Here is a 23,342-nt window from a genome sequence, read left to right on the forward strand (position 1 = left end):
CCTTTGCAGGATCCCACACCTGCCCCGGCAGCCAAGCCTGGGAAGTCCCTGCTGAGGTGAGGGAGGCGAGCAGAGGGCCGGCCCCTCCCCCCCAGCCCCTGCAGGTGTGTATATTGGGGTGGGGAATGGCTCCCCAGCAGCTGCGGCTCAGCCAGGCGCACACACCTCGAAGTAACACGCACCTTCCCACACAAACCAGCGAGCCGGCTCACTGGCACCGCCCTGCGCCTGATCGCACAGACCCCAAGACCTCTCCTCGCCCCCACCCTCCCCACCGCCGCTCCCGCCCCGAATCCTGAGCGGACACAGTGGCCTCAGGACGAGTACACGCCTGTACCCGCCCCGCTTCGCCCCGTCGTCATGACGTCACGTGGGGTAGAGCCCTGAGACACACTGCGGGGGGCGGGGGAGGCGGCGGAGCTCCCCGAGCCGGGACAGTCACTCACTCACTGGGCGGTGGGGCCGGGCACAGACAGCGCCGCCCCCCCACCCCCGCCCGCCTCGCACGCCCTCGGAAGCGCAGGCTCACCGCGCTGTGCTGGGGGGGGGGGGGGCTTCCCGGCACCCCAGCCTCTCGTCCCTCGCCCGCAGCACCTCCGGGCCCCCCTTACCCTCGAGAGGCACCGGGAGTTGTTTCAGGGGGCCCTCGGGAAATTCCCCGAACCCCTGTGCCAGGAGGTGCCCGGTGAGCCCGCCCGCCCCCCCCACCCCGAGGGCGGTGCCCGGGGGCGCTGCCCCATGGAGCGGGGAGGCGGGCACCATCTGCTCCCGGAGCCGTGACCCGAGTTGGAGCTGTGTGTCGCAGCCGCCCCGACCCCCGCGGATCATGCGCCGTCGCTCCTGGCTCGCCGGTCCCACCGGGCTGTGAGCCCCCCATTCCTGGCCCATCACGGCCCGTGCGCGATGGGCAACACCCACCCTTGCCCCTGGCTGCGGCTCCGACCTCGGCCCCAGCCGCGGCCCGCGCTCTGCGCGCTCCTCTTCTTCCTACTGCTGCTGGCTGCTGCCTTGCCCAGGTGAGCCCTCACCTTATGCCCCGCCCTCCTGGAGAGCTGGGACCCTCAGCCACAGGGGTGTTTGAGCTCCTGCTGGGGCAGGGGACCCTGGAAGAAGGGAGGACGGTGTCGCGGGAAAGTGCCGGTGACCAATGAAAGAGTACTCTCGCAGGAGGGGGTTGAACTGGTGACAGAATGAGGGCAGTCCAGGGAGACAGGGCAGTTCCCAGGAGAGTGATGGCTGCTAGAAGGGGAGGTGTGTGTTTAGGGGGAAGCAAGTGCCAACCTGGAGTCCCTGCTGTGCTGAGGGAATGCACCCCCTACCCCAGGAGTAAAACTCAAACTGCCCTGCTCCACCTTGCAGATCGCCCCCAAGTGGGGGCAGGGGTTGGGGGCCAAATAAGCGTAGCCCAGGTGGGGTCAGTGAGAGATTGCAGCTAGAAGGGTTCTCAGCGTGTGTGTGAGTGTGTGTGTGTGTGTGTACACGTGTGTGTCTGTTCGTCTGTCTGTGATCGAGTGAGCCCAGCAAGCTGTGTTGTAAACAGCAGTCTGTGTGTGCACGTGTGTGTGAATGCGGGGGCTCATGGATCAATGTATGTTAAGATGAACGTGTGTGTGTACTTGTGAGTGTCTGTGTGTATGTGTATAACTATGTCTGATGAAGTGTGCATGTGGGTAAGTGTTCCTGCGTCTGTGTGTCCACCTCACTGTGTGCAGAATTGTGCCTGCGTGAATGTGACTGTCTGAAACATGCCGTTTGGGAGTGGTCTCCCAGAGAACACTGCATATGAGAGCATCCATGCCTGGGGATGTACTTATGAAATACTGTGTGCGCAGGCATACCGGACGTGTGTGCATTTGCACGTAATCTGTGTGGGTGTGCAGCTGGGTGGGTTGTGTTGGAGGGGATGTTGGTGAGAAGGTCGAGGAAAGGAGAATGTTTCGGGGTATACCGATGGGCTCAACCTTCAAAAGCAGGGGTGGGAACAGAGGAATTATGGCCTTTGGGACAGAGTGTGTATAGTGAGATGGGGCCCTCCCAGCCCCCGAAAACACTCACCCACCCCCGCCCCCACCCCACATGCCTGCAGGTCTTCACCCAATGATATTCTGGGCCTCCGCCTCCCCCAGGAGCCCGTGCTCAACGCCAACACAGTGTGCCTGACATCGCCAGGCCTAAGCAAGCGGCAGATGGAGGTGTGTGTGCGCCACCCTGACGTGGCCGCCTCAGCCATCCAGGGCATCCAGATCGCCATCCATGAGTGCCAGCACCAGTTCCGGGACCAGCGCTGGAACTGCTCTAGTCTTGAGACTCGAAACAAGATCCCCTATGAGAGTCCCATCTTCAGCAGAGGTAGCTGCCCTTCACCCTTGACCTTCTGCCCACCCCCCTCAGCACTTCCACTCCAGAACCTACCTGCCAGCCTTCCCCTAACCCACTCCCTCAAGCTGGCAGCCTCCCCAGGTGCTCCTCGGCCAGTCATGCTGCTCTCCGGCCTCTTTCTGCTCTGGGAAAGTCCATGAGAGTCAGACTAATGGGTACATGTGGCTCCAGATTGGTCTGTGTGGAATGAGGGCAGCAGGTTTCATGCCTGATCATTGAACTCCTGGGTTATCCTGCCCTGAGACTGACACTGCATATCTCAGGCCCAGGAAATATCCGTATCTGTTGCCCACCTCAATTTACCCTCTGCCTAGTAAACACCATGTAGGATGGAAGCCTGTGATAAAGTACCCAGAATCAACACGAAGAGGGGTCAGGGACTTATGCCAAATGGTGTCATTCAGGGAAGCCTGGGCAGGTAAAACTGTACTTCTGCAGAAGCTCTTCCCGGCAGGGTTACACCACCAGCCTCTGTGTCATCCTTGCCACCCCTGAAAATCCTCTCTAAATCAGAGGCACTGGGTGTGTGCCTGCCTCCTGCCCAGCAGGCCTGATTGCTAATTCCTGTTCCCCTCACAGCTCAGAGAAGCTGCAGCCCACTATCTGTCCCCATCCCTGGACTTCTGGGTGACCCGGGGTCCACCCTCACAATCCCTTGAGTGGCTTGGGCTGGAGGTGACAGGAGGTTTTTTCACTCATTTCCACTCACACCCACCTCCTGCCCTGGTATCTTAGGCTTTGACTCAGGTCTTTGGGGAAAGATGGAGGTCCTGCCTCCTGGATGGGCCTAGCTGGGTATCTCTCCTGCCCTCAGCTGCTTGGGTGGGACAGTGTGGCGACCTGGCTCCTTGCTACTTGTCCAATTCTCAGGTGACAGTAGAGGAGGAAGGGTACCCCTGTACCCTGTGGCCTTGGGGCCCAGAGGCTTCTGGGAGAGTCAGACTCTAATGTACCCGAACTTCAGAAAGAACTCAGAGTCAGGGGCCATTCCCTTTCCACCAGGACCCCTCCTTGCAGCCCCGGAGCCCCCAAGTCAGGGGCCACGCCAGCCCCCCCCCCCAGCCCCGCCTCGCCTCGCCCCCGCGCGCGCTTTCCCTCCTCCCTTCCCCGCGCGCCCGGGGCGCTGTTTCTCCCCGGCCGAGCCCAGCCCGCCGCGTGTGGCGGCATGCAGCCGCGAACTAATCCCCGCGGGCAGCGGCAGACGACTCCCGGCCCCAGCCGCGCGCCTCTCAAAAAGGGCGCCCCCCTCCCCAGGCCGGCGCTCCCGCCCCTGAGCCCCCGAGTCCCTGAGCCCCTCCAGCCGTCTGCCCGGAGAGGCTCCCCGCGACCCCCGCCGATCGGCCGGCCCAACTCAGGTCCAGCGCCCCGCCCCGGCCGCCCCCGCTGCCCTCTCGCTCGCGGACACGAAGTGACAGGTCACTGCGCCTCTCCTGACCCGGCCGGGCCGGGCCAGCGCTCGCCGCCGCCGCCGCTGCGCGCCCGAGCCCACTCGCTCCCCGAAGTCCGGCTCTTTCCGCTCGGGCCCCGGGCCCCCGAGCTTGCTCCAGGTTCTGCTCGCTGGGGGCTCGGGCAGCCATTGAGGTTCTCACCCCTGCCCCTTCGGGTGAGGCGAGGCTAGCTAGCTCTTCATCCCTCTTCCCGGCCTCGGTGTCCCCTCTTTCCCTCCGGTCCTCCTGTCCCCTCTGGACTCCCAGGAGTCCCTATTGCTTCGCCCGGGTGAGGCCTGTTCGGGCTGGTGGAGGACATGGGGGCTTTGGAGCTTGAGGGCGAGTTCGGAGCGGTGGAACCCTGCGGGACTGGCGCGGTGTCAGGTGCTCCCGGGTTCACCTGCAGTTTAATACGCGGGAGGTGAGCTGGGGGGACGGGTGTGGGGAGAGGTGAGGTGTGGATGCGGGAGACTTGCCGCGGCTAGCCGGTGCGGGGCAGCACCCAGCTCTGGGAGGGGACGGGACAGTGTTTCCTGGGCTCCCGCAGGGAGGCTGGCCTCCTTCCTTTGGCCTCGGAACACCGTCCTACCTCTGTGGTTTCTGCCCCCCACCTCCCACGTTGCAACACCTCATTTCTACCTCTCGTTCCTCGGAGGGGACTCTGGGCTTCTGGAAGGAGATTTCCGCTCCCTTCACCTCCCACCTCCAAGGGCCACCATTGCCGTGTCTCCCTCACTCCATACTTGTGGGATCATTTTTTTGGGTCCATCTTGGCCCATCACCTCAAGGACTAGCTAAATTTGAATCCCATGGGGCCCGTCTTGGTGGTAACCAGCCCCTGGACTGGATCCTTCCCCCAGTCTCCCTGATTTTCAAGCCACAGATTGTCCATCATGGGGTCAGGTGACCCCAGTCTCCCCCAAGTGGACTACCAGGACGCCCACTCCCCTTCTGACCCAAGCTGCCAGTGGGGTTCTCTTAAAGGTGCACTCTGCCATGTTTAAAATGCAGAGACTGTTAGAAGGAGGTGGTCCCCCCAGGTCTTGCAGCGGAATGCTGTTACTGTCATCTAATTGTCCTGACACTTTCCCTGAGATGGGCTGGGCTGAAGGGATGGAGTTCTGATGGAAGAGGGAGAGGGAAGGGTTCTTGAGCACCTAGAGTGGGTGCTTAGGAAACAGGACTTACAATAGGGCTTTACCCAACCAAGGAGAGGGAGGTGAGGGTGCTGGACCCTTGGAGTTGGGGCACTGAGAGAGGGACCTCTAGCGGGGCTAGAAAGAGTACTAACTAAGCTGTGCGAGGACCCCCAGCCCAGGCGCAGCTATGACCTAAGTGCCGAGGGCAGTGGTATCCCCAGCTTTCTGTTCTGAGGATCCACAGGGTTGGTGCCTAGATGGGTGAGATGCTGGACAAACATCAGCTACAGGGGAGCCCTTCGTTGTGAGGACCCGAGAACCCCTCCATCTCTTACTCAGGATGCAGGGACCAGGGGGAGATTTGAGGAAGGGGCTACTTTGGGCTGGGCTTGGGCAATGGAGTGAGAGGGGATGAGAGAGGACAGGGAGAGGTTTGGTGGAGGGGAGTGACTAGATTCACACAGCAGGTACTGGAGCACACATGGAGTTTGGGTACTGCCCTCTCTAAGGCCCAGGCCCATTCAGAATGGATGGAAAGAGGGGGCTTGTGGCTCTGCAGTAAGCCAGGCTCCCAGCCCAGGGGAACCCAGCAATTTGAGAGTCCATCCTCTGCTCTCCAAGGCCCTGGCTCTTTCATCTCCCACTTCCCTTTTACATTTATCCTCGGGGAGTCTTTGTTTTATGCCTAGGTCTCCAGGCTTGGGGTATGTGGTGGTACTCAGATGGAGAGACTGAGGCACAGGCAATTGTAGCCCAGGATTACCTAAGGTCCTATTATTCTAGTGGCCCCCCCAAAATTAGCCAAAACATATTAAGTACTTGCTGTGTGCTTGGCACTGTTCTAAAGCATTTATCTGTACTTTAGTATCCTCAAACAATCCCCATGCAGTAGGTCCTATCATTGTCTTCATTTCCAAATGAAGCTAAGAGAGTTTGAGTAACTTGCCATTAGTCACACAGCTTGTATGTGAGCTGTAGACTCAAATGCAGTCCAGCTGTCTTTAGAGATTGCCCTCACCCCCCCTGCATACTGCCTCCCAAGCTGCAAGGCCACCACGATCTCCTACCTTGTGCCCAGAGGTGAACCGGTGCAATGGAGGAGTAATCCAAGAAATGGAATTGATATGCGTGTGCACGTGCACACAACACACACACAAACACCTACCCGTGTTTGTGCAAACATGTGGCTACATTCAGTGTCACCCCTAAGTGTTCCCACATGCACACAACCCTCTCTCTCTCCCCAGCCCAGGCACATGAGCACACACAGATTATTTGTGCACAGATTATTTGCACGGAGGGAATGGAAACCAGACCTCTCCCCTCTCCTCCCTCTTTGACTTGAATGGGCAGGGCTCAAGCTTCTCTAACCCCTCCTACTTCCCACTGGCTCCTGAATCCTCTCTCTTCCACACTTCCCTGCCCTCCAAACCTCCTCCCCCAGCCCCTTCCTGGCTGTTGGCTTTGTCCTGTAGCAGCAGCTGATTCCACTTAGATGCTGGCAGTCCCTGTCCCAGATCAAAGGCAGGGCGGCTAATTGTGCATCTTAAGGAGCCCCCCACCCCCAGTGCTCCAGGCAGCCCAGCTGGCCAAGGCCCCTCCCCTCTCCCTCTCCAGCTGGCCAGATGGCACAGTGCCTGCATCTGCCCCAGACAGTCGGGGCCAGGACCGAAACTGGGGCCCTGAATAGGATCTGGGGGCAGACCCAATGGGCTGGACTTTTCTGAGGCCTGAATGCTTGGATCAGAGGATGACCACACAAGCCCTGCCCAGTCACTCCTTCAGTGGCTGTGACGGCTGGGATGGTGTCTTTAGCTGCCTGGGGTAGGTAGGGGCGTTCTCTGTAGTCTGTGGGCTTTCTCCAGATTCCTCTAGGCCTGCCCTTGAATGTAACAGAGCCTGGAAAATGGTGTTTGGGTTGGCCCAGCACATTCCCCTGGGCCAGCATCTTGCTCTTTCCTGGTGCCATGCATAGACAGGGCCATAGGACTGGGAAATGGGCTACCTGGGTTTCTTACTCAGCAGCTTGTCTTCCCCAGAGCCAAATGTCCTTCAGCAGAAGGTGGCCAGGCCTGCTGGGAGAGCTGGGGCTGTGTCCAGCTCCATAACTCCTGCGACCTCGGGCATCTCTCCTGGTTGGCTCTCTGGGATCAGGGAGTCCTCCAAGTCCTCCCAGTCTTTGAAACCGATGTAGAAGGACCCAATTTTGTTTTGTTTTGTTTTTTCTGAATCTCTGGTCTCTACCAAGCCATCAGCCTCCAGCTGGGTTCTGGGCTTCCCCCACAGGGGTCTATGGCACAGGTGGATTTTTCTCCTAGTGTGGGAGCTCTTATTACCCTTAGTTTCTCCCACTGCTTGAACTCTCTCAGGTTCAGAGGCTGGTCAGTGACCGGTACCAGAACCTGCCCCTCGCGGGTCCTTTCTCAGATGCAGAATAAGGAAGAAACAGCTTGCAGGTCCGAGAGCCTGACCCTCCTCTACAAGTAGGCCTCCCCCTGCCACAGGCCCAGAGGATAGCTCAGGCTTGGGAACACCAAGGAGGAAAGCAGTGTAGGCAAGTCCTGGACTCCTGAGAGTGGCTCATCAGGGAGTCTTTGCAGCCCTGAGCATCTCAGGAAGGCGTCTACCTTAGCTAACCGTTCCTTCTCAGTGTTCACCACCACTATATGCTTAACCCTGAGCAGGTGGTGGGCTCACCTCCAGCATCCCTCAAACAACCTCTTCAGCTGACCTTGACCGACCACAAGCAGGTGGCTGGGCGATGCCCTTTTCTGAGGACACTTTGTGGGATGTTCAGACATGCAAAGGGGAAATTCTGCTGGCTCTTTTGTTTGCCTCTCGGCATCTGGCCATCAGACAGTGTTCTTTGATGGGCCTAAGGGGGTGGCTGCAGGCAGGAAATCTTGGGGCCGGGAACTTTAGGAGGACACCTTCTCCTCTTACTTACCCTTCTACCCATTAACATCTCCTGGGGCCCTGAATTCCATCACTGGTAATTTTTTTTTAGGTTAAAATTTGCCTTCTTTCTGCAGGCTTGTCTTAAAATTGCAGATATCACATGAGAGGTAGTAGCTTAAGTCCCTGATGGTTAAAAAAAAAATATTGTTTACTAGATACTTTCTGTCCAACAGGAGAGATGTAGTCACAATTCTGAGCTTGCTAAGGGTGAAGCAAGGGAAAGGAGTTCAAAATGGAGGGCTGTGGGAGAGACCTCCCCCATTCCATTGTGTGTAGAACTTCCGGTGTGATTTCTGCCCCTCTTTGAATCTATGCCCTTGTACCAGATTTACCCCCAACACTGGGGGGTAAACTCTACTTCCTCTCAGTACGGTGAGAAGGTTGGGCGGGGGGGCAGAGGGATGGGATGTGGAGGCTCCTCAAAGGCGGTTTCCTGCGTTTCTCTGCGCAGGTTTCCGAGAGAGCGCCTTTGCCTACGCCATCTCGGCAGCTGGCGTGGTGCATGCTGTATCCAATGCCTGCGCCCTGGGCAAGCTGAGGGCGTGTGGCTGCGACGCATCCCGGCGCGGGGACGAGGAGGCCTTCCGTCGGAAGTTGCACCGCTTGCAGCTGGAAGCGCTGCAGCGTGGTAAGGGCCTGAGCCACGGAGTTCCCGAGCACCCTGCCCTGCCTCCTGCCAGCCCAGGCCTGCAGGACTCCTGGGAGTGGGGCGGCTGCAGCCCCGACGTGGGTTTCGGAGAGCGCTTCTCTAAAGACTTTCTGGACTCCCGGGAGCCTCACAGAGACATCCATGCGCGCATGAGGCTCCACAACAACCGAGTGGGGAGGCAGGTGAGAACCCCATCCCTCTGGGCCTGCTCCAGACCCCTCTGCCTAGGGCCCCTCCCCTCCCCCAGGCTTATGTCTCCTCTGGGGACCGCAGCACTCTCCCTAACTCAGCAACTTTCTCATTGCCCCCTCCTAATTCAGTCATCAGATGTGTTTTGGATAACTACTGTGTGCCAGGCACTGGACCAGGCCTGGGAATATGGGGATAAAACAACCCCTGCCCTGGAATAGCTCCCCTTCCGCTGAGCAGCCTGCTTCTCCCATTTCCTGCTGTGAGTAGTGGGGAAAGCTCTGGGCTGCAGTCAGAACCTCAGAGTCTAGGCCCAGCTTTGCCACTCTGTCTCTCCCCCTGTAAAATGAGATTGAACTGCATCATCCATAAGGCTCCCCAGAACAAATGTTTCATGATTCAGTGCTTTCCTATGCTGGGAACCCCCTCCTTTCCCAGGCTTTCTGTGCAGAATGAAGGATTCCTGCAAAGGGAGATCCCTAGGGGCCACTGTGGTACTGTGTTATGTTGTCATCCTCCTTTCTCACCCCCACCCCCGAATGTTCATACTACCTCAAAGGTCATTTATTTAAGAGAGGGAGAGAAAGAAGAAGAAGAAGAGGAGGAGGAGGAGAGGCAGGAAGGAAGGAAGGAAGGAAGGGAGGGAGGGAGGGAGGAGGGAAGGAAGGAAGGGAGGGAGGGAGGAGGGAAGGAAGGCAGGGAGAAGGGAGAGAGGGAGGAAAGAAAGAAAGGGGAAGTAATAATACCCCGCATTTAATTTATTGAGTGCTTACTCTATGTTAGGCACTGTCTGGAACATTTTACTACATCCTATTTCATCCTTACACCTACCCATGAGGGTTCTATTATTAGCCTCATGTTCAGATATGGAACGTGAGGCACAGATAGACTAAGAAGCTTGACTAAGGTGATGCAACAAGTGAGAAAGTGGCAGAGTCAGGATTCATCCCCAGGCAGTTGAGCCCTGAGCCCTTTTGTTCTATAGTGTAGTCTACCCTAAGTTGCCTCCCTGGCCCTCATGGTGGCTCAGCACCCTCTTTTCCTGGCTATTCCACCCCTGTCCCTTCTCTTGGCCCTGCCCAGCCTACTCAGGCCTTGTTTCTGGCTTCCCCTCACTCTAGCTGGCACTTTCTCCATCTCATCCCCTTTGTCCTGGCTTCTCAGCCCAGGCCAGTTCACCTTCTTCTTCCACAAAGACTGGAGCTGATTCAGCTCTTCCATCATGACCGAGAGGTGATGTAAACTAAGGCATACCCACCCTCAGGTCATGTCCAGCTCCCACCCAGTCCTGTCCTGTCCGTGCAGCTCTTTTCCCAAGCTTTGATACTATCCTAGCCCATACCAACAGTGCCTCCTCCTCCTTGTTCCACTGGTTAATTAATGGCTGCTGCCTGTGGGAAGCAGATGTTCTGGAGCTGTTGGCCAGGGGAGGCATTGGGCTGCTTTCCACGTGGTGCTGACACCACAGGCTGCACATACAAGCTGCAGAGCCCTTTAAAACTTGGAGGAACGAGGTCCCTCTCTTATGGCCCTACTGCCCAGGTTTGGGGGACCCAGATCATTTTTTGGAGTGGGGGGCAGTGGGGGGAGGAGGATGTGGCCAATTTCCTCTGCGGTCTCTGGTGAGGGTAATGTGAAGGGGCTCTTTGGGAGGAGGCTCAGGAGAGCAGTCTGAGAGCTGGGCAGGGGCTGGGTAGGTTGTATTCCTGTAACCAGCTCCCTTGGAGGCCTGGGAAACTCTCTCCACTTTCATTGCCCTGGGGGTCTGGCTCTTTGGGGTCCCTTTGGTTCTGTGTTCAGGTAGGGCCTTTGGTCCCTGTTGGTGCTCACTGTTTCCTAGGAGGAATGGTGGCACTCAGCTCTAGGCAGAATAAGTGCCAGCCAGTAGAAAGGGGGAATGGGAGAATGGGAGGGGGGCAGGGGGGAGGGGGAGGAGGGGGAGTCTCCCCAGCCCCCGGCCCCTCTCCTTAGGCTCCCTGAAAAGTGCTGCAGGGCCCAGAGGAGTTAAGGGGCTTTTTCAGACTCCCCACAGCCTCCTCTCACTGCCTGGAGTGAGGCCAGAGGCTTTGCGGCTGGGATGTAGTGGGGCCAGCACAGCCCTGCTCCTGGTCCTGAGGGTTGGAAGGAGAGGGAATTTCCCCGAGGATCTGGGATTCCCCCCTCTGGAAGCAAGAGCCTCCAGCCCCGAGGGCCCCCCTGCAGCTGCTGGGAAAGTCGGGTGGGGGGGGGGGGAAGATGAGGGGAAGCAGGAAGGAGGGAATTCCCCCAGGGTCTGGCCAGGTGGGAGGCGGATGCCAGAGCAGCCGAAGAGTAGTCAGAACTCTTCTCCTGACCGTCTGGTTTAGGAGCTGTGCCACCCACCCACCCACTTGGGGCCTCAGCTTTCGCCTCCGTTCAATGGCGGTTAGTTTCCAGAGCCTCTGAGAGTCTTGCGGGCCGGTGTCTGCGTCGGGAGGAGGCCAGTGGGGCTGGCGGCGGGCGTCACCCCTCCCCGTGCCTCCCTCTGCAGGCGGTGATGGAGAACATGCGGCGGAAGTGCAAGTGCCACGGCACGTCAGGCAGCTGCCAGCTCAAGACGTGCTGGCAGGTGACGCCGGAGTTCCGCGCTGTAGGGGCACTGCTACGTAGCCGCTTCCACCGCGCCACGCTCATCCGGCCGCACAACCGCAACGGCGGCCAGCTGGAGCCGGGCCCCGCGGGGCCACCTTCGCCAGCCCCGGACATTCCGGGGCCTCGGCGCCGCGCCGGCACCGCCGACCTGGTATACTTCGAGAAGTCGCCCGACTTCTGCGAGCGCGAGCCGCGTCTGGACTCGGCGGGCACCATGGGCCGCCTGTGCAACAAGAGCAGCGCGGGCCCGGACGGCTGCGGCAGCATGTGCTGCGGCCGCGGCCACAACATCCTACGGCAGACGCGCAGCGAACGCTGTCACTGCCGTTTCCACTGGTGCTGCTTCGTGGTCTGCGAGGAGTGCCGCATCACCGAGTGGGTCAGCGTCTGCAAGTGAGCGGACGGCTCGCCTCCCTGCGCCTGGTCCTCTGCGGCTTGCGATCTTGGCCGGGCAGCGTCGCCTTGGTTCCTGGGAGTGGAGGATGGACCACAAAATCTTACGGGAACCTCCGAGCTCTGAGGTCGTCAAGAGTGCAATCACAGGACAGTTCAGGCCCGCTCAGACTCCCTGCTCACTTCTGTGGCCTCCGGGACCGGTTTGCCTCCCGGCTCTCTGACCAAAGCTCAGACAGCTCCATTGGGCTGGCGGTTGCCCCACACTCTAGGGCAGTGTCAGCCAGGCATCTTCTGGGCCTGCCTCCTTTTATCTCTTCACCCCTACCTACCCCTGGAGGGGGAGGGAATGAATGGAAGCTGATGGGGAGGGGGAGGAGGATTAAAAAGAAGAAATGGACATCACTGAGCTGCAGTGATTCTGCAGAGGCCTCCGACACCCTCCCCCACTGGCCTCTGTCCCTCATTCATTGATTTAACAAATATTTATTTTGCACTCTTTGTGGCCTGGCACTCTGTGGGGGTCGAGAGGTGCTGGGGATACAGATGTGAATAAGAGACACAGGACCTGCCCTCTTGGAGTTTACATTCGGGCTGGGGAAGATGGACAATAAACAAGAAAACACACAAACGAGGTCATTTCAGACAATGCCATGTGCCGTGAAGAAAATAAAGCAAAGTGCTGGATGTAGAGTGATTTGTGGGGAGTGGGGGCCCTCTAGATAAAGCTGCTGGTTGGGGAAGACCAGTGTGCATGAGGAGGAGAGCCATGCACAAATTGAGGGTAAGGGCTTTTCAGAGGCCATGTGAATGCAAAAGCTCTGAGGACAGAAGGATCTCAGGAGGAACAGCAAAGAGGCCAGTGTGATTGGAGTGAAGAAATCAAGGGACAGATTAATAGGAGAGGAGCTGCTGGAGGGGGGTGGGGGATGGGGAATGGTCACATTATGCATCCTTCCAGGCCAAGGTAAGGGATTTTATGTAAGAGGAATGGGAACCTTCAGAGGGTCTTAGGCAGGCAAGTGTCATGGTCTGATTCCCACACTGCTTGCTGTCTGGGGAACTGAAAGGCAGGGGACAAGTTGACAGCAGGGGGCCAGTTAGGAGACTACAGCCATCTTCCAAACCAGAGATGAGGCCTGGGCTAGATGGGGGAAGTGGGGAAGTTGGCAAGGGGCTGGATCAGGAGACCTGGATGCCAGAGCTCTAGCTGTCCACCTTGTGCCTGAGCCCTCTGCCACAAGCCAGGACGAGTGTCGGCCACTAGCACCGGTGGGCAGAGACAGGAGGCACTCTGAGAGGAGTAATCCTGGGCAAGACCCAGCTCAACCCAGCCAGCCCAGCGCCTCGGGGAGCAGGTGGGGCTAGGAGGTGCGGCCTGGAGAAGGGTGGCAGGGGAGGGCCAGGAGACTCGTTGTCTGGATTCTGGTCTCTCCGAGTCCAGGCAGGGGAGGCGGGGTATGTAAGTAAGGCTGGGGGTGGGGGAATATCCTTCTTGGTCTCTTGTGCCCCCAGATCCCCAGCTCAGGATGCCCCTTGGCAGGTCAGCCAGCCCCCCCTTCCGTACCCCCAGAAGAACGCTGCTAAGCTGGCAGCCTGGGTCCAGCATTGCACTGTCCTTGGCTCTCAGGTCTGATGTTTCTCTGGAACAGAACCTCAAGGAGGAGGCAGTGGAGAGGGAGGTGGGGTCAAGTTCTTGGGGAAAGAGCACTTCATCAACTTCATCCAGGCCTCCTGCTGCTCACAGCTGAGAGTCCTGCTGCCTACCTCAGTTTACGCCAGAGTGGCACCCTTCTCGAGGAACCAGCCAAGGATGAAGTCTTGTTCCTTTTCCCAGTTGCCAGCCTACCTGCATCCCCATACTTCCCTGGCCCTGACCCATGTCTCCCTACCCCTGGGTAGGGGTGAGAAGGGAAGGAGGCTCTCATGGTGATGCATGCCTGTAGGCCCACCACCTGGGAGATTTGCCCTCACTCGCTTGCCCTCAGCTCCCTTCCCTCCAACTCCTGCATCCCAGCAGATCTCAGACATGACTAAGGCAGCAGGACATTTCACATGCTCAGTTCTGCTGCCTCTGTAGAGGACAGGGTTTCTCTCCCCATCCCCCTAAAGTCAGTACCGCAGGCAGGCGGGTGAGAGTCCCCCGGGAGGAGGGGTGGGCAGGAGCAGCCAGACACACCTGCCTCATTCCTTTCCTCTTGTTCACCCAGGAGAAAGCTTTGGGGGCTGGGTTCACTGCCTCCTCCCTCCCTCCCATTCAGGGTAGCAGGGAAGGGAGGGGCAATGAAGGCCTGAGGGGGGTACTCCCACCCCCTGCCCAGCCCCCAGCAGTGTCCACTACAGCGTTAGCTGTGGCTTCAGCCTCCTCTGCCTTCCAGGCTTCAGGAGGACAGAGTTGGGGGAGGAGAGACTGAAGATGAGAGACACAGGATGAGGGTTGGGATGGGGTAGGAGCTGTAACACTGCAGAGCGTGCTGCCTCTAGAGGGAGGGGTGGGCCGTGGGGTGGGACAGGGGACTGGACACCAGGCTGTGGGGGACATATCCCAGTCAAGTCAAATCATGGTGATCTGATACATGCTAGCTTTACCTGTAAAGGGAGAGAGGAAAAGTTGGAGAAGGAACAAATAGGGTGTTGCCCACCCCCATCCTTTCTCTGGGCCTGAAGCTGACTAGAGTCTGGACCAAAGCTGAACCCCACATTTGAAAAGGGGTGTATGGGATTTAGGTGACCCTAAAGGGAGATATGGAGGTGATAAGGGGTGGGAAAATGGGGCCCACGAGGCACTGGGTTTATGCACTCTGGCTAAGAGTGAGGCAGAAATCAATGTGCTGGTTGGAAATAGGGGAAATGGGCTGAGATAAAGTGGGACGGTGGAAGTAAATAGGAGCAAGAACTTGCCAAGAGCTAGGAGAGGACCAAGGTTCAGATTTGGAAATAAGAATAGAGGGTAGACCAGACTTCACTCAGATGGGGAGGAAGCCATCCCCACCCCCAACACCTTTCACCTTGATGGACATTGGGCCAACTCCTTGCAGGAGGAAAAAATAGCATGGAGCCTGGATGGTCCCAAAGGGAAGAAGGGGGGAAGTAAGAGAGAATGAGGTGGTGCATAGATCAGCAGGCAGTGGTGTGTTAAGGGTCAGGGAGAGGCAGCCAGACTGGGGTGGGGATCAGAACCCAGGCATCCTGCTTTTTTGTCGCCCAAGGTCCCAGTGTCGGAAAAAAGAGGAAGGGAGAGGCAAAGGTAGAGGCCTCGGCAGCTGTAGGAGGGCCAGGTGGGTGAGAAGCGAGGTCAGGGGCACTCCCTCGCCTTCCTCCGAATTAATGCGCCCCCAGCTAGCCGCCCGGCGGGGGGCCTTCCACGTTGGAGCTTGGCCAGGCCCTAGTCGCGGCCTCCCTCCACCCCTCCCACCCCCCCCTTCTCATGTGGTTGCCGGCAGCTGCCTGCGGTCGCCCCAACTCCTGCGCTCAAGGCACGGGGACTTTCCAACAGGGGAAAAAATGACTTAATGAGAGTGGGAGCCGGGGGCGGGAGGGACAGGTCCCTGTAATCACCGCTCTGCTGTGGGGCCTGCGCGCCTCCGGGCCCTTCCCTGGCTTCCTGCTGCCAGCGCCCCCCTCGGGCTCTGCTGGGGGAGGGGGACGGGCTGGCGCAGGGGATCCCTTTTCAAGTTCCAGGCTCTTTGGGGCCCTCCAGCTGCCTTTGTTCCCTAGGCTTGTCCTGCGTGGAAGCTGAGACTCCCCGTGATCCCTCTCTGGACTTTGTCCTTGAAGTTGGGGGGTGGCAGTCCTTCCCAGGAGCCACGGTCCTCTGCTGGTGGATTAGAAGGGTGCGGGATCGTGGAGAGCCCTTTACCACTTCGCGGCTGCGCACTTCCAAACGCCTCCGGTTGCTCTGGCAACCAGGGCAGTTGAGGTGTGTCCGCGGGGCTGGGAGGCTCCCACCCCACCCGCCTTTTCTCGCAGCCCTCCGGGCCAGGCCGGGCCGCTGCGGTGCGCGGGGGTGGGGGTGTGCCGTTACCATGACAAGGGTGCGCTAGGAGGGCACATTCTTCCCCAGGGTGGGAGCGCCCTGGGGATACGAGAAGGGGGGTGATGGGAGAGGCAGAAAGGGGAGGGGAGAGGGTCAGAACGAGGGAGGAGTCTTGGACAAGACGCTCCAGGGCTTCTGGGGTTGGGATGGGGAGTTTGGAGTCTGCCCCCGCCACCCCCAGATCTGCGGAGAGGTCCCTGTCCTCCCCCCTCACTCTCGCTGGGGTTCAAGCCCCTAAACCCCATTTCTGGGGAAGGGATCCGAACTACCAACCCCGAAGGTCTTTTGGCTTCCTCCGAGGTCTGGTTCGCCGAGCTAAGTGTCCATCCCCTCCCCCGCAGGCGGAGCTGCAGCCCAGACTGCGACCCGAAGCCCTGCAATTAAGCCCCTCGCCCTCCCCTGCGCCGCCCGCGGGTTCTCTGCCAGGCAGGGCCTGCACCGCCAATTACAGCATGCGCGCAGCAGCTGATTACTCCGGAGTCCAGGAAGCGGCCGGGGTGGGGACCTCCGCAGGTCCAGACGGCGGGGTCCCTGGGGTTGTCCCCGGCCAGGGGTCCTTCACTGGAGCTTCGGGCTCCGGCCCTCTAGCCCAACGTCTCCGCTCCAGACAACACGGGGAGGAGGGTCTACTCGGTGCTCAGTCCTGCGCTGCCTCAGTTTCTCCCTCCTCGAATGCACACTGCACCCAGGGCAGAAAGGGAGGATGTGTGTGTGTGTGTGTGTGTGTGTGTGTGTGTGTGTGTGTGTGTGTGTGTGTTCAAAGTCAAAGCCCTCAAGGCCGGGATTCTTTCCCGCCGCAGACGGTCTCGTGGGTCTCTCCTGGCCCAATGTTCCGCCCGGTGGACCCGGCTCTGTCGTGCTGAGTTAGCCCCAGGGCGGCTGACAGCCGGTATCGCACTTTTCTGGGAATCGGAAAACGGCGCCCCCGCTGGGCGGGAGGCTCCCGCACTTCTATCCCACAATGCAAGGCAGTCCGGGAGCCTGCGGGGCAGCGACGTGGGGTATTCTGCCACCACCTTTGCCCCCTGCCATTCCTTCTTCCCTCTCCCCTCGCCTACGGGTCTGCAGTGGCTAGGGTAGAGCTCAAGTATCCCGTGGTCCAGCTTCCCACATCTGGCCGGCAGCTGGGACACGCCCACTTCGAACTGCTGTGGACCCAGCGCCCTCTGTTGGTGCGGAGTCGCGGCGCACCAGCTTTCCGGCCTGGACCTCCAGCTGCCGCCGGCGGCCTGGGGTATCACTCCAGTTCCAAGGATTTGGGGTTCCACCTATTTGGCGCCCCTTGCCGTTGGGTACACCCCATCCACTCTCTACCTCACGTCGCTCCCAAATCCGACTTCTTAGGCCCTTTGCTCTTTGCCGGCCGCGGCCTCTCTGACTCTCTTTCCTCCGTCCTTGCGTGCTCAAAACCTTGTCCGGCGACCTAGCTGTCCCCCAACCTCCCATCTTCTCTAGTCGTCCAGGCTTCGATGGCAAGTAATGAGGTGCGATGTCTCGGAGCCCAACGTGAAAGTCCGCAAATAGGAACATGATTACATAAATCGCCGCCCATCTGTTCAATGGGATTCCTCGCAGTGCCCTTAAAAATGAGGTGGTTTGAAGTATATTTAGGGACTGAGACTGAGTGTTTGCTCTTTATGGGGGAGGGGCGTGTGTGTGCAAGATACAAAATAGCACAGGGAAGGATCCCTCCTTTATCGCAACAAAAATTATAGATGTCATTTGCATTTTTAAAGTCTAAAGTAGGCAGTAAAACGCTAACAGAAATCATTTTTGGATGATGGAATTATAGGTGGTTTAAAATTTGTCTCTATTTTATCTACATTTTTCATTTATCTATAATGAACATGTAATACTTCGGCACAATAAAAAATCCATATCCAGAATATTTTTGCCCAAAAGGTGAGAATCGAATTACATCATTAGAATACATTAAATTTTAAAAAGAACCCTTTTAAAAGTAGGAATCAGGGCGACCTCCTGATAAGAGGTAATATGATTATGTCATTGGGATTTTCTTCTTAAAATCATAAAACTTTGTAGGGAAAGCAGGCTTCCAACCTCTGAACTTCAGGGCCTAGGGAACTGAGAAGTTGTTAGAAGGGTCCTCAAATCCACATGCATATCCAGCATTGTTGCGAATGGAATCACTGATTTATTTTCCATTGTACTGCATGTGTGTAAAGATGCTGTCATGATTAACAATATAGAAAATAATTTTAATACCTTTTTCTCAGTCTCGATCCTCTTTGGTCTCTTTGCAGCACTATACTTCATTAAATGTCCTCCCCTTAGACATATTCAATCCTTTAGTCCACGTATTTGATGTTGCACTGCCTAGTTCTCCTCTCATTCTCCACTGCCTCAGGGATTCCATTCACTCTTTCCTTGTCTTTTTTCTTTTTATTTGGTGTAACAGTAAAGTTACAAAAAAAAAAAGAAAAGTTACAATAGTACAAAGAACTTTCCCCTTCCCTGAACTTGAGAATAAATTGCCTACACAATGCCTCATCACCCCTAATACTTTAATGTATATACTTTAGTGTATATTCTCCTACATAACCTAATACAATGCTCATAATCAGGAAATTAACATTGATACATCAATACTGTCTAACTCCCAGACCTTACTGAACTTTCATCAATTGGCCTAATGATGAAAAGATCCAGTCCAGAGTTATTCATCGCATTTAGTCGTCATGTCTTTCCAGTCTCCTTCAGTCTGAGACAGTTCCTAAGATTTCCTTTACTTTTATGACCAGGATGATTTAGAAGGCTACAGACCTATTACATTGTAGAATGTCCCTCAACTTGGGTTTATCTGTTGTTTCCTCATGATTAGATTCAGGCTATACAGCTTTATGCAGCAATATTACAGATGTGAGTGTTTCACTCATTGCTTCATTATTTATTTATTTATTTATTTATTTATTTATTTATTTATTTATTTATTTATTTAGTGGCGCACAGGCTTAGCGGCCATGGCTCAGGGGCCTAGCTGCTCCGCGGCATGTGGGATCTTCCCGGACCGGGGCAGGAACCCGTGTCCCCTACATCGGCAGGCGGACTCTCAACCACTGCGCCACCAGGGAAGCCCCATTATTTATTTTGATGCTTAGAATTTCCCAGACTCGGCCAGCTGCCAGGTTGGCTTCTGTCACCACAATTCTTTGAGTACTTCCTTACTTTATGGCACAACAAGATGTTCCGGGCTCATCTTGTACTTTCTCTGCTCAAGTCCTGTAATCAGCCATTTCTCCAAGGGACTTTGTTTCTTTTAGTAGAGAATGGTATTTAGAAATCAAGATCTGGGTGCCAGGTGTGCTCATTGTTCTTCGGATATCACTGCTTCCGGGCCTTTTGTGGAGAGTGCTAGGAAGTTTGTGTATGATTAAACACACATTATCATTTATCAAAGTATGGAGAAAACCATGTGTTCACACAATGCCTTCAATTCCCATCCAACACTATAGGATTTATTCTAATTTTTTATTTCTGTAACTTCCTTCTCCCTTCTTGTTGGAGTAATCCCTTTGTAAGTAAAATGTTCCTGACTGCTGCTGCCGCTGTCTCCACTCCCCTTGCAGAAATCCTCTTCTCCCATCTTGGCCTTGATAACCTATGACAGCCCAATGTCCACTCTGCCCCCACATGGATGCTTCCCTTTGTTAGCCCCACATCATGGCTTTTCAGCCAGAAAAACTAGTTCAGAAAGGCAGGCAGGCAGGAAGACTGGAAACAATTTTACTCTCTTGAGGTTTAGATATAATTCTTAATCTTTCCTATTGTAAATGCCAAAGGATCTTCCTGTTGAAAGCTCTGGAGGCACTGGACTCCTTTATTTCTCTGACACCTCACATCCAACCCATCAGCAGATCTTGCTGGTTCTCCTTCAGTTTATATCTAGAGTTTGGTCACATGTCATCTCCTCCGTCATTGCCATCATGGTGCAAGAGACCATGGTCTCTTGCCTTGAATGACTGCAATGATCTCTTCGTTGATCTTCCTGCTTCTGCCCTTACAAACTACCAGTATACGCTATACACAGCAACCAGAGTGATCCTTTTGAAGTATTAATCGTGCAGTGCACTTCCTCTGCTCAAAATTGTCCAAACTCTTCCTATTTCACTCAGAACAAGAGCCAAAGTACTTATAACGACAGGGCCCTACAAGATCTGCTCCTGAGGACATTCACCTCTACTTCTGCCCTCCTTCTACTCTGCCCTCATCCATTTTGCTTTAGCCAAAGTGACCTCCTAGAAGTTCTTTGAACAAAACAAATTGTCCAACCTCAGTGCCTTTGCACTCATTATTCTCTCTGCCTAAAATACGTTTCCCCTAGAAAACCACATGGATGTTGCCCCCCTGCATTCAGGACTTGACTCAAACATTTCTTTCCAAGAGGGGCCTTTACAGAGCATCCTATCTAAAAGAGCAGACCTTCTCTTACCTTTACCTTCCTTTATTTTTCTTCAGAGTATACATCACATATTTGATGTATTTGTGTATTTGTTTACTGTCTGCCTCTATGCTCTATAATGGAAATTCTGTGAGAGCTGAGACTCTCTCTCTCCCCCTTCCACTCGTTTTCTATGGCAAGAATGGTACTGAGTACATAGTAGGTACTCAATAGATGTAAGTGAATGAATGAATTAAATGTCTTTGAGAATGACTACCAATCGGTCTTTAGGCCCAGTCTTCCTTTGTAGGATCTTTTCTGAAGTTCTGGCTGCCAGCTAAACATGTTTTGCCATGTGTCTGTGGCACCACAAACTAAAGCTTTATCAAGGCAGTTTCATGATCTCATGTATGTATTTGTTAATATAAGGAATGAAATTTTGTTTTGTTCACTGCTGTCTTCTTAACACCTAGAACAGTGCCTGGCATAGAGGAGGCACTCAGTGTTTGTTAAATGAATGAATGAATGATTTCCCCCTCAAACCAGTTCTCCCTGGCTTGCTTCTTCTCTTTGTAACATCACCATTTTCCTAGTTACTAAGGCTCAAAACTCCTGTCAACTTGGACTTTCCCCTCTCCTTTCTTTTCCATATTCCATGAGTGGCCAAAACCTGCCCATTCACTCACTTCATCGGCACTGTCAATATCATAGTTCATCACATACCTCAAATGTCACAACAGCCTCCCAACTGGCCTTCTCAATCCACCTCTATCAGATTTTTCAATTTTTCTCTCCCCTAAAGTGCTCTGATCATGTCATTTACTCTGGCTGAAGCTTTCAATGGGTCTTTGTACCAAATAGGGCTCTTAATTGCAAACAGTAGAAATGGACTCTGGTTCACTTAGGTAGAAGAGGAATTTACTGGAATGATATCAGGCAGCTCACAGAATTGACAGGAAGCCTCAAGAATCAGGCTCAGGAAATAGGCAGGAATCAAGAGAAGCTAGGCAGCCAGAACCTTATTCAGGTCTTGCTCAGGAGCAGCCTGATTAGGGGGCTGCTTCCTCTGGGCTCTGGGCTGTCTCTCACAAGGCCACCACCACCCTGAGACCTGACTGATGCTGTCTTGAATCATAAACAGTCATCTGCTTCCTGGGGTCACTTGCCGAAGATTCAGAGTCCTGAGTGGGATCATCAATTTGGCACACTGTTGAGGTCATACTTCTGTGACCTTCCTGCCAGGGGTCAAGTGATGTCTCATTAAGACATCCACTAAGGACGATACTCCAACACAGGAAGGAGGCTCAGATGCTGGGCAGCCTAAGAACCCAGTGTGTACCCCTATACGCGTTCCTGAGCATGTCATTGAAGCTCTCCACCATCTGCCACAAACCATCACCTCTAGTTTTTTCTCCCTTGCACAACATGTTCCACTGAAGCAGGATTACATGCAGTCCCCTGAGCTGATCCTTCCTGCCTCAGCCCCTTGTAGCAACTGATCTCCAAAGATGGTTCCTATTGAAGCACTCTTCCTGATATTCGCACCTAAGTATTGTCTCCTGCCCTTGAATCTGGGATGGCCTGTGATTCATCTTCATGGATAGCATGCTGTGGAAGTGACACTGCATGACTCCCAAAGACAGGGCATAAGAAGTCTTGCAGAGGTTTCCCTGGTGGTGCAGTGGTTAAGAATCCACCTGCCAGTGCAAGGGACACGGGTTCGAGCCCTGGTCTGGGAAGATCCCACATGCCACGGAGCAACTAAGCCTGTGCACCACAACTCCTGGGCCTGTGCTCTAGAGCCTGCGAGTCACAACTACTGAGACCGCGTGCTGCAATTACTGAAGCCCGTGCGCTCTAGAGCCCATGCTCTGCAAAAAGAGAAGCTACCGCAATGAGAAGCCCGTGCACTGCAACGAAGAATAGCCCCCGCTCGCCACAACTAGAGAAAGTCTGCGTGCAGCAACGAAGACCCAACACAGCAAAAAAAAAAAAAAAAAAAAAAAAAAAGTCTTGCAGCTTCTGCCTCAGCCTCTTGGAATATTTACTCTAGGGGAAGCCAGTCACCATGTATGAGGCCCATTTACTCTGAGACAACCATGCTATGAGGAAATCTAAGCAAGCACATGCAAAGGCTGTGTGGCGAGAGAAATTCCTGGCTAGTCCCCATCTGTTTCAGCTAATTCAGATGAGATGCCAGACATGTGATTTTAAAAAGCCACTTTGGATATCCAGCACAGTTGAGCCTTCGGATGACTCCAGCCCCAACCTCCACCTGACTGCAGTTGCCTAAGAGACCCCAAGCGAGAACTGCCCAGCTGAGTGTCCCATAGGACTGTGAAGATAATAATAAATTGTTATTTTAAGCCACTAAAATTGGGGGTGGTTTGTTCCACAATAATAGAGAATCAAAAGAGCCCCTTTGTGGTACATGTTTTGCTCTCTCTGAAATGTTCCCCTACTCTCCTATCCTACCCATGTACCACTCATATCTGCATTTGTCAAAAACCTTCTGCTTAGTGTGGCTCAGGGCAGAGGAAAGAGCCTCGCTTTGGGGGCCAATCTATGGGGTGAGAGGGGTTGAATCTTAATTTAGTCTCACTATCCCTGTGACCTTGGACAAAATAATTTCTCTGGATCTCAATTTCTGCATCTGCCATATGGAAATAAAAACACATGTCTCCTGGAATTCTTCTGAGTACTAGATAGAAAATATGTAAAATATCTATGCAACTCATCCATTTCAGTCTCATTGAATAGAGGTCTTCAGGAGATACCCAGCTTTCTAGACCTGCATCCAATGGCACTCCCAAAGTCTAATTCTTGTCACTTGCAAACTATATGGTTTTGGACAAATCCTTTAAACTTTTTTGAGCCTTACCCTCATTTGTAACATGGGTTTGATGGTAATATCTGTGTAATGGGGCTTCTTGCCTGGGCTAGGGACTGGGCTGTCTCATGGTATTAGGCAACACTGCCCCCTTGAGACAGAACACCCAGAACCCTTAAGCCAGGTCCCTTAACCTATACGACATCAGGAATCCTTTGGAAGAGAACGCAACCATGCCCACAATTTGGGTTTGGGAATGAACAGACATGCCTAGTGGGCCAGGGACTGTGGTGGACCCCATACCACAGGGAAGAACAGCAGAAGCTCTGAGAG

General features: G+C 55.1%; 1 protein-coding gene across 2 annotated transcripts; it reads left to right on the plus strand.

Annotated features, from left to right (window-relative positions):
- The first annotated feature begins 354 nt into the window (after positions 1-354).
- WNT10A (Wnt family member 10A) lies at positions 355-12,435 on the plus strand. Of its 2 annotated transcripts, none has more exons than XM_067027555.1 (4): positions 355-1,016; positions 2,127-2,349; positions 8,355-8,734; positions 11,251-12,435. In XM_067027555.1, the coding sequence occupies exons 2-4, from the start codon at positions 2,187-2,189 to the stop codon at positions 11,746-11,748; spliced, it is 1,041 nt and encodes a 346-aa protein (XP_066883656.1). In that variant the 5' UTR covers positions 355-1,016; positions 2,127-2,186; the 3' UTR covers positions 11,749-12,435. The 2 variants fall into 2 exon arrangements, with proteins under 2 accessions (XP_066883656.1, XP_058908119.1); XM_059052136.2 differs by having other exon boundaries at positions 406-1,016; positions 2,087-2,349.
- Positions 12,436-23,342: the final 10,907 nt, after the last annotated feature.

Source organism: Kogia breviceps, chromosome 2 (genome assembly GCF_026419965.1).
Source record: "Kogia breviceps isolate mKogBre1 chromosome 2, mKogBre1 haplotype 1, whole genome shotgun sequence".
Classification (NCBI taxonomy): domain Eukaryota; kingdom Metazoa; phylum Chordata; class Mammalia; order Artiodactyla; family Physeteridae; genus Kogia; species Kogia breviceps.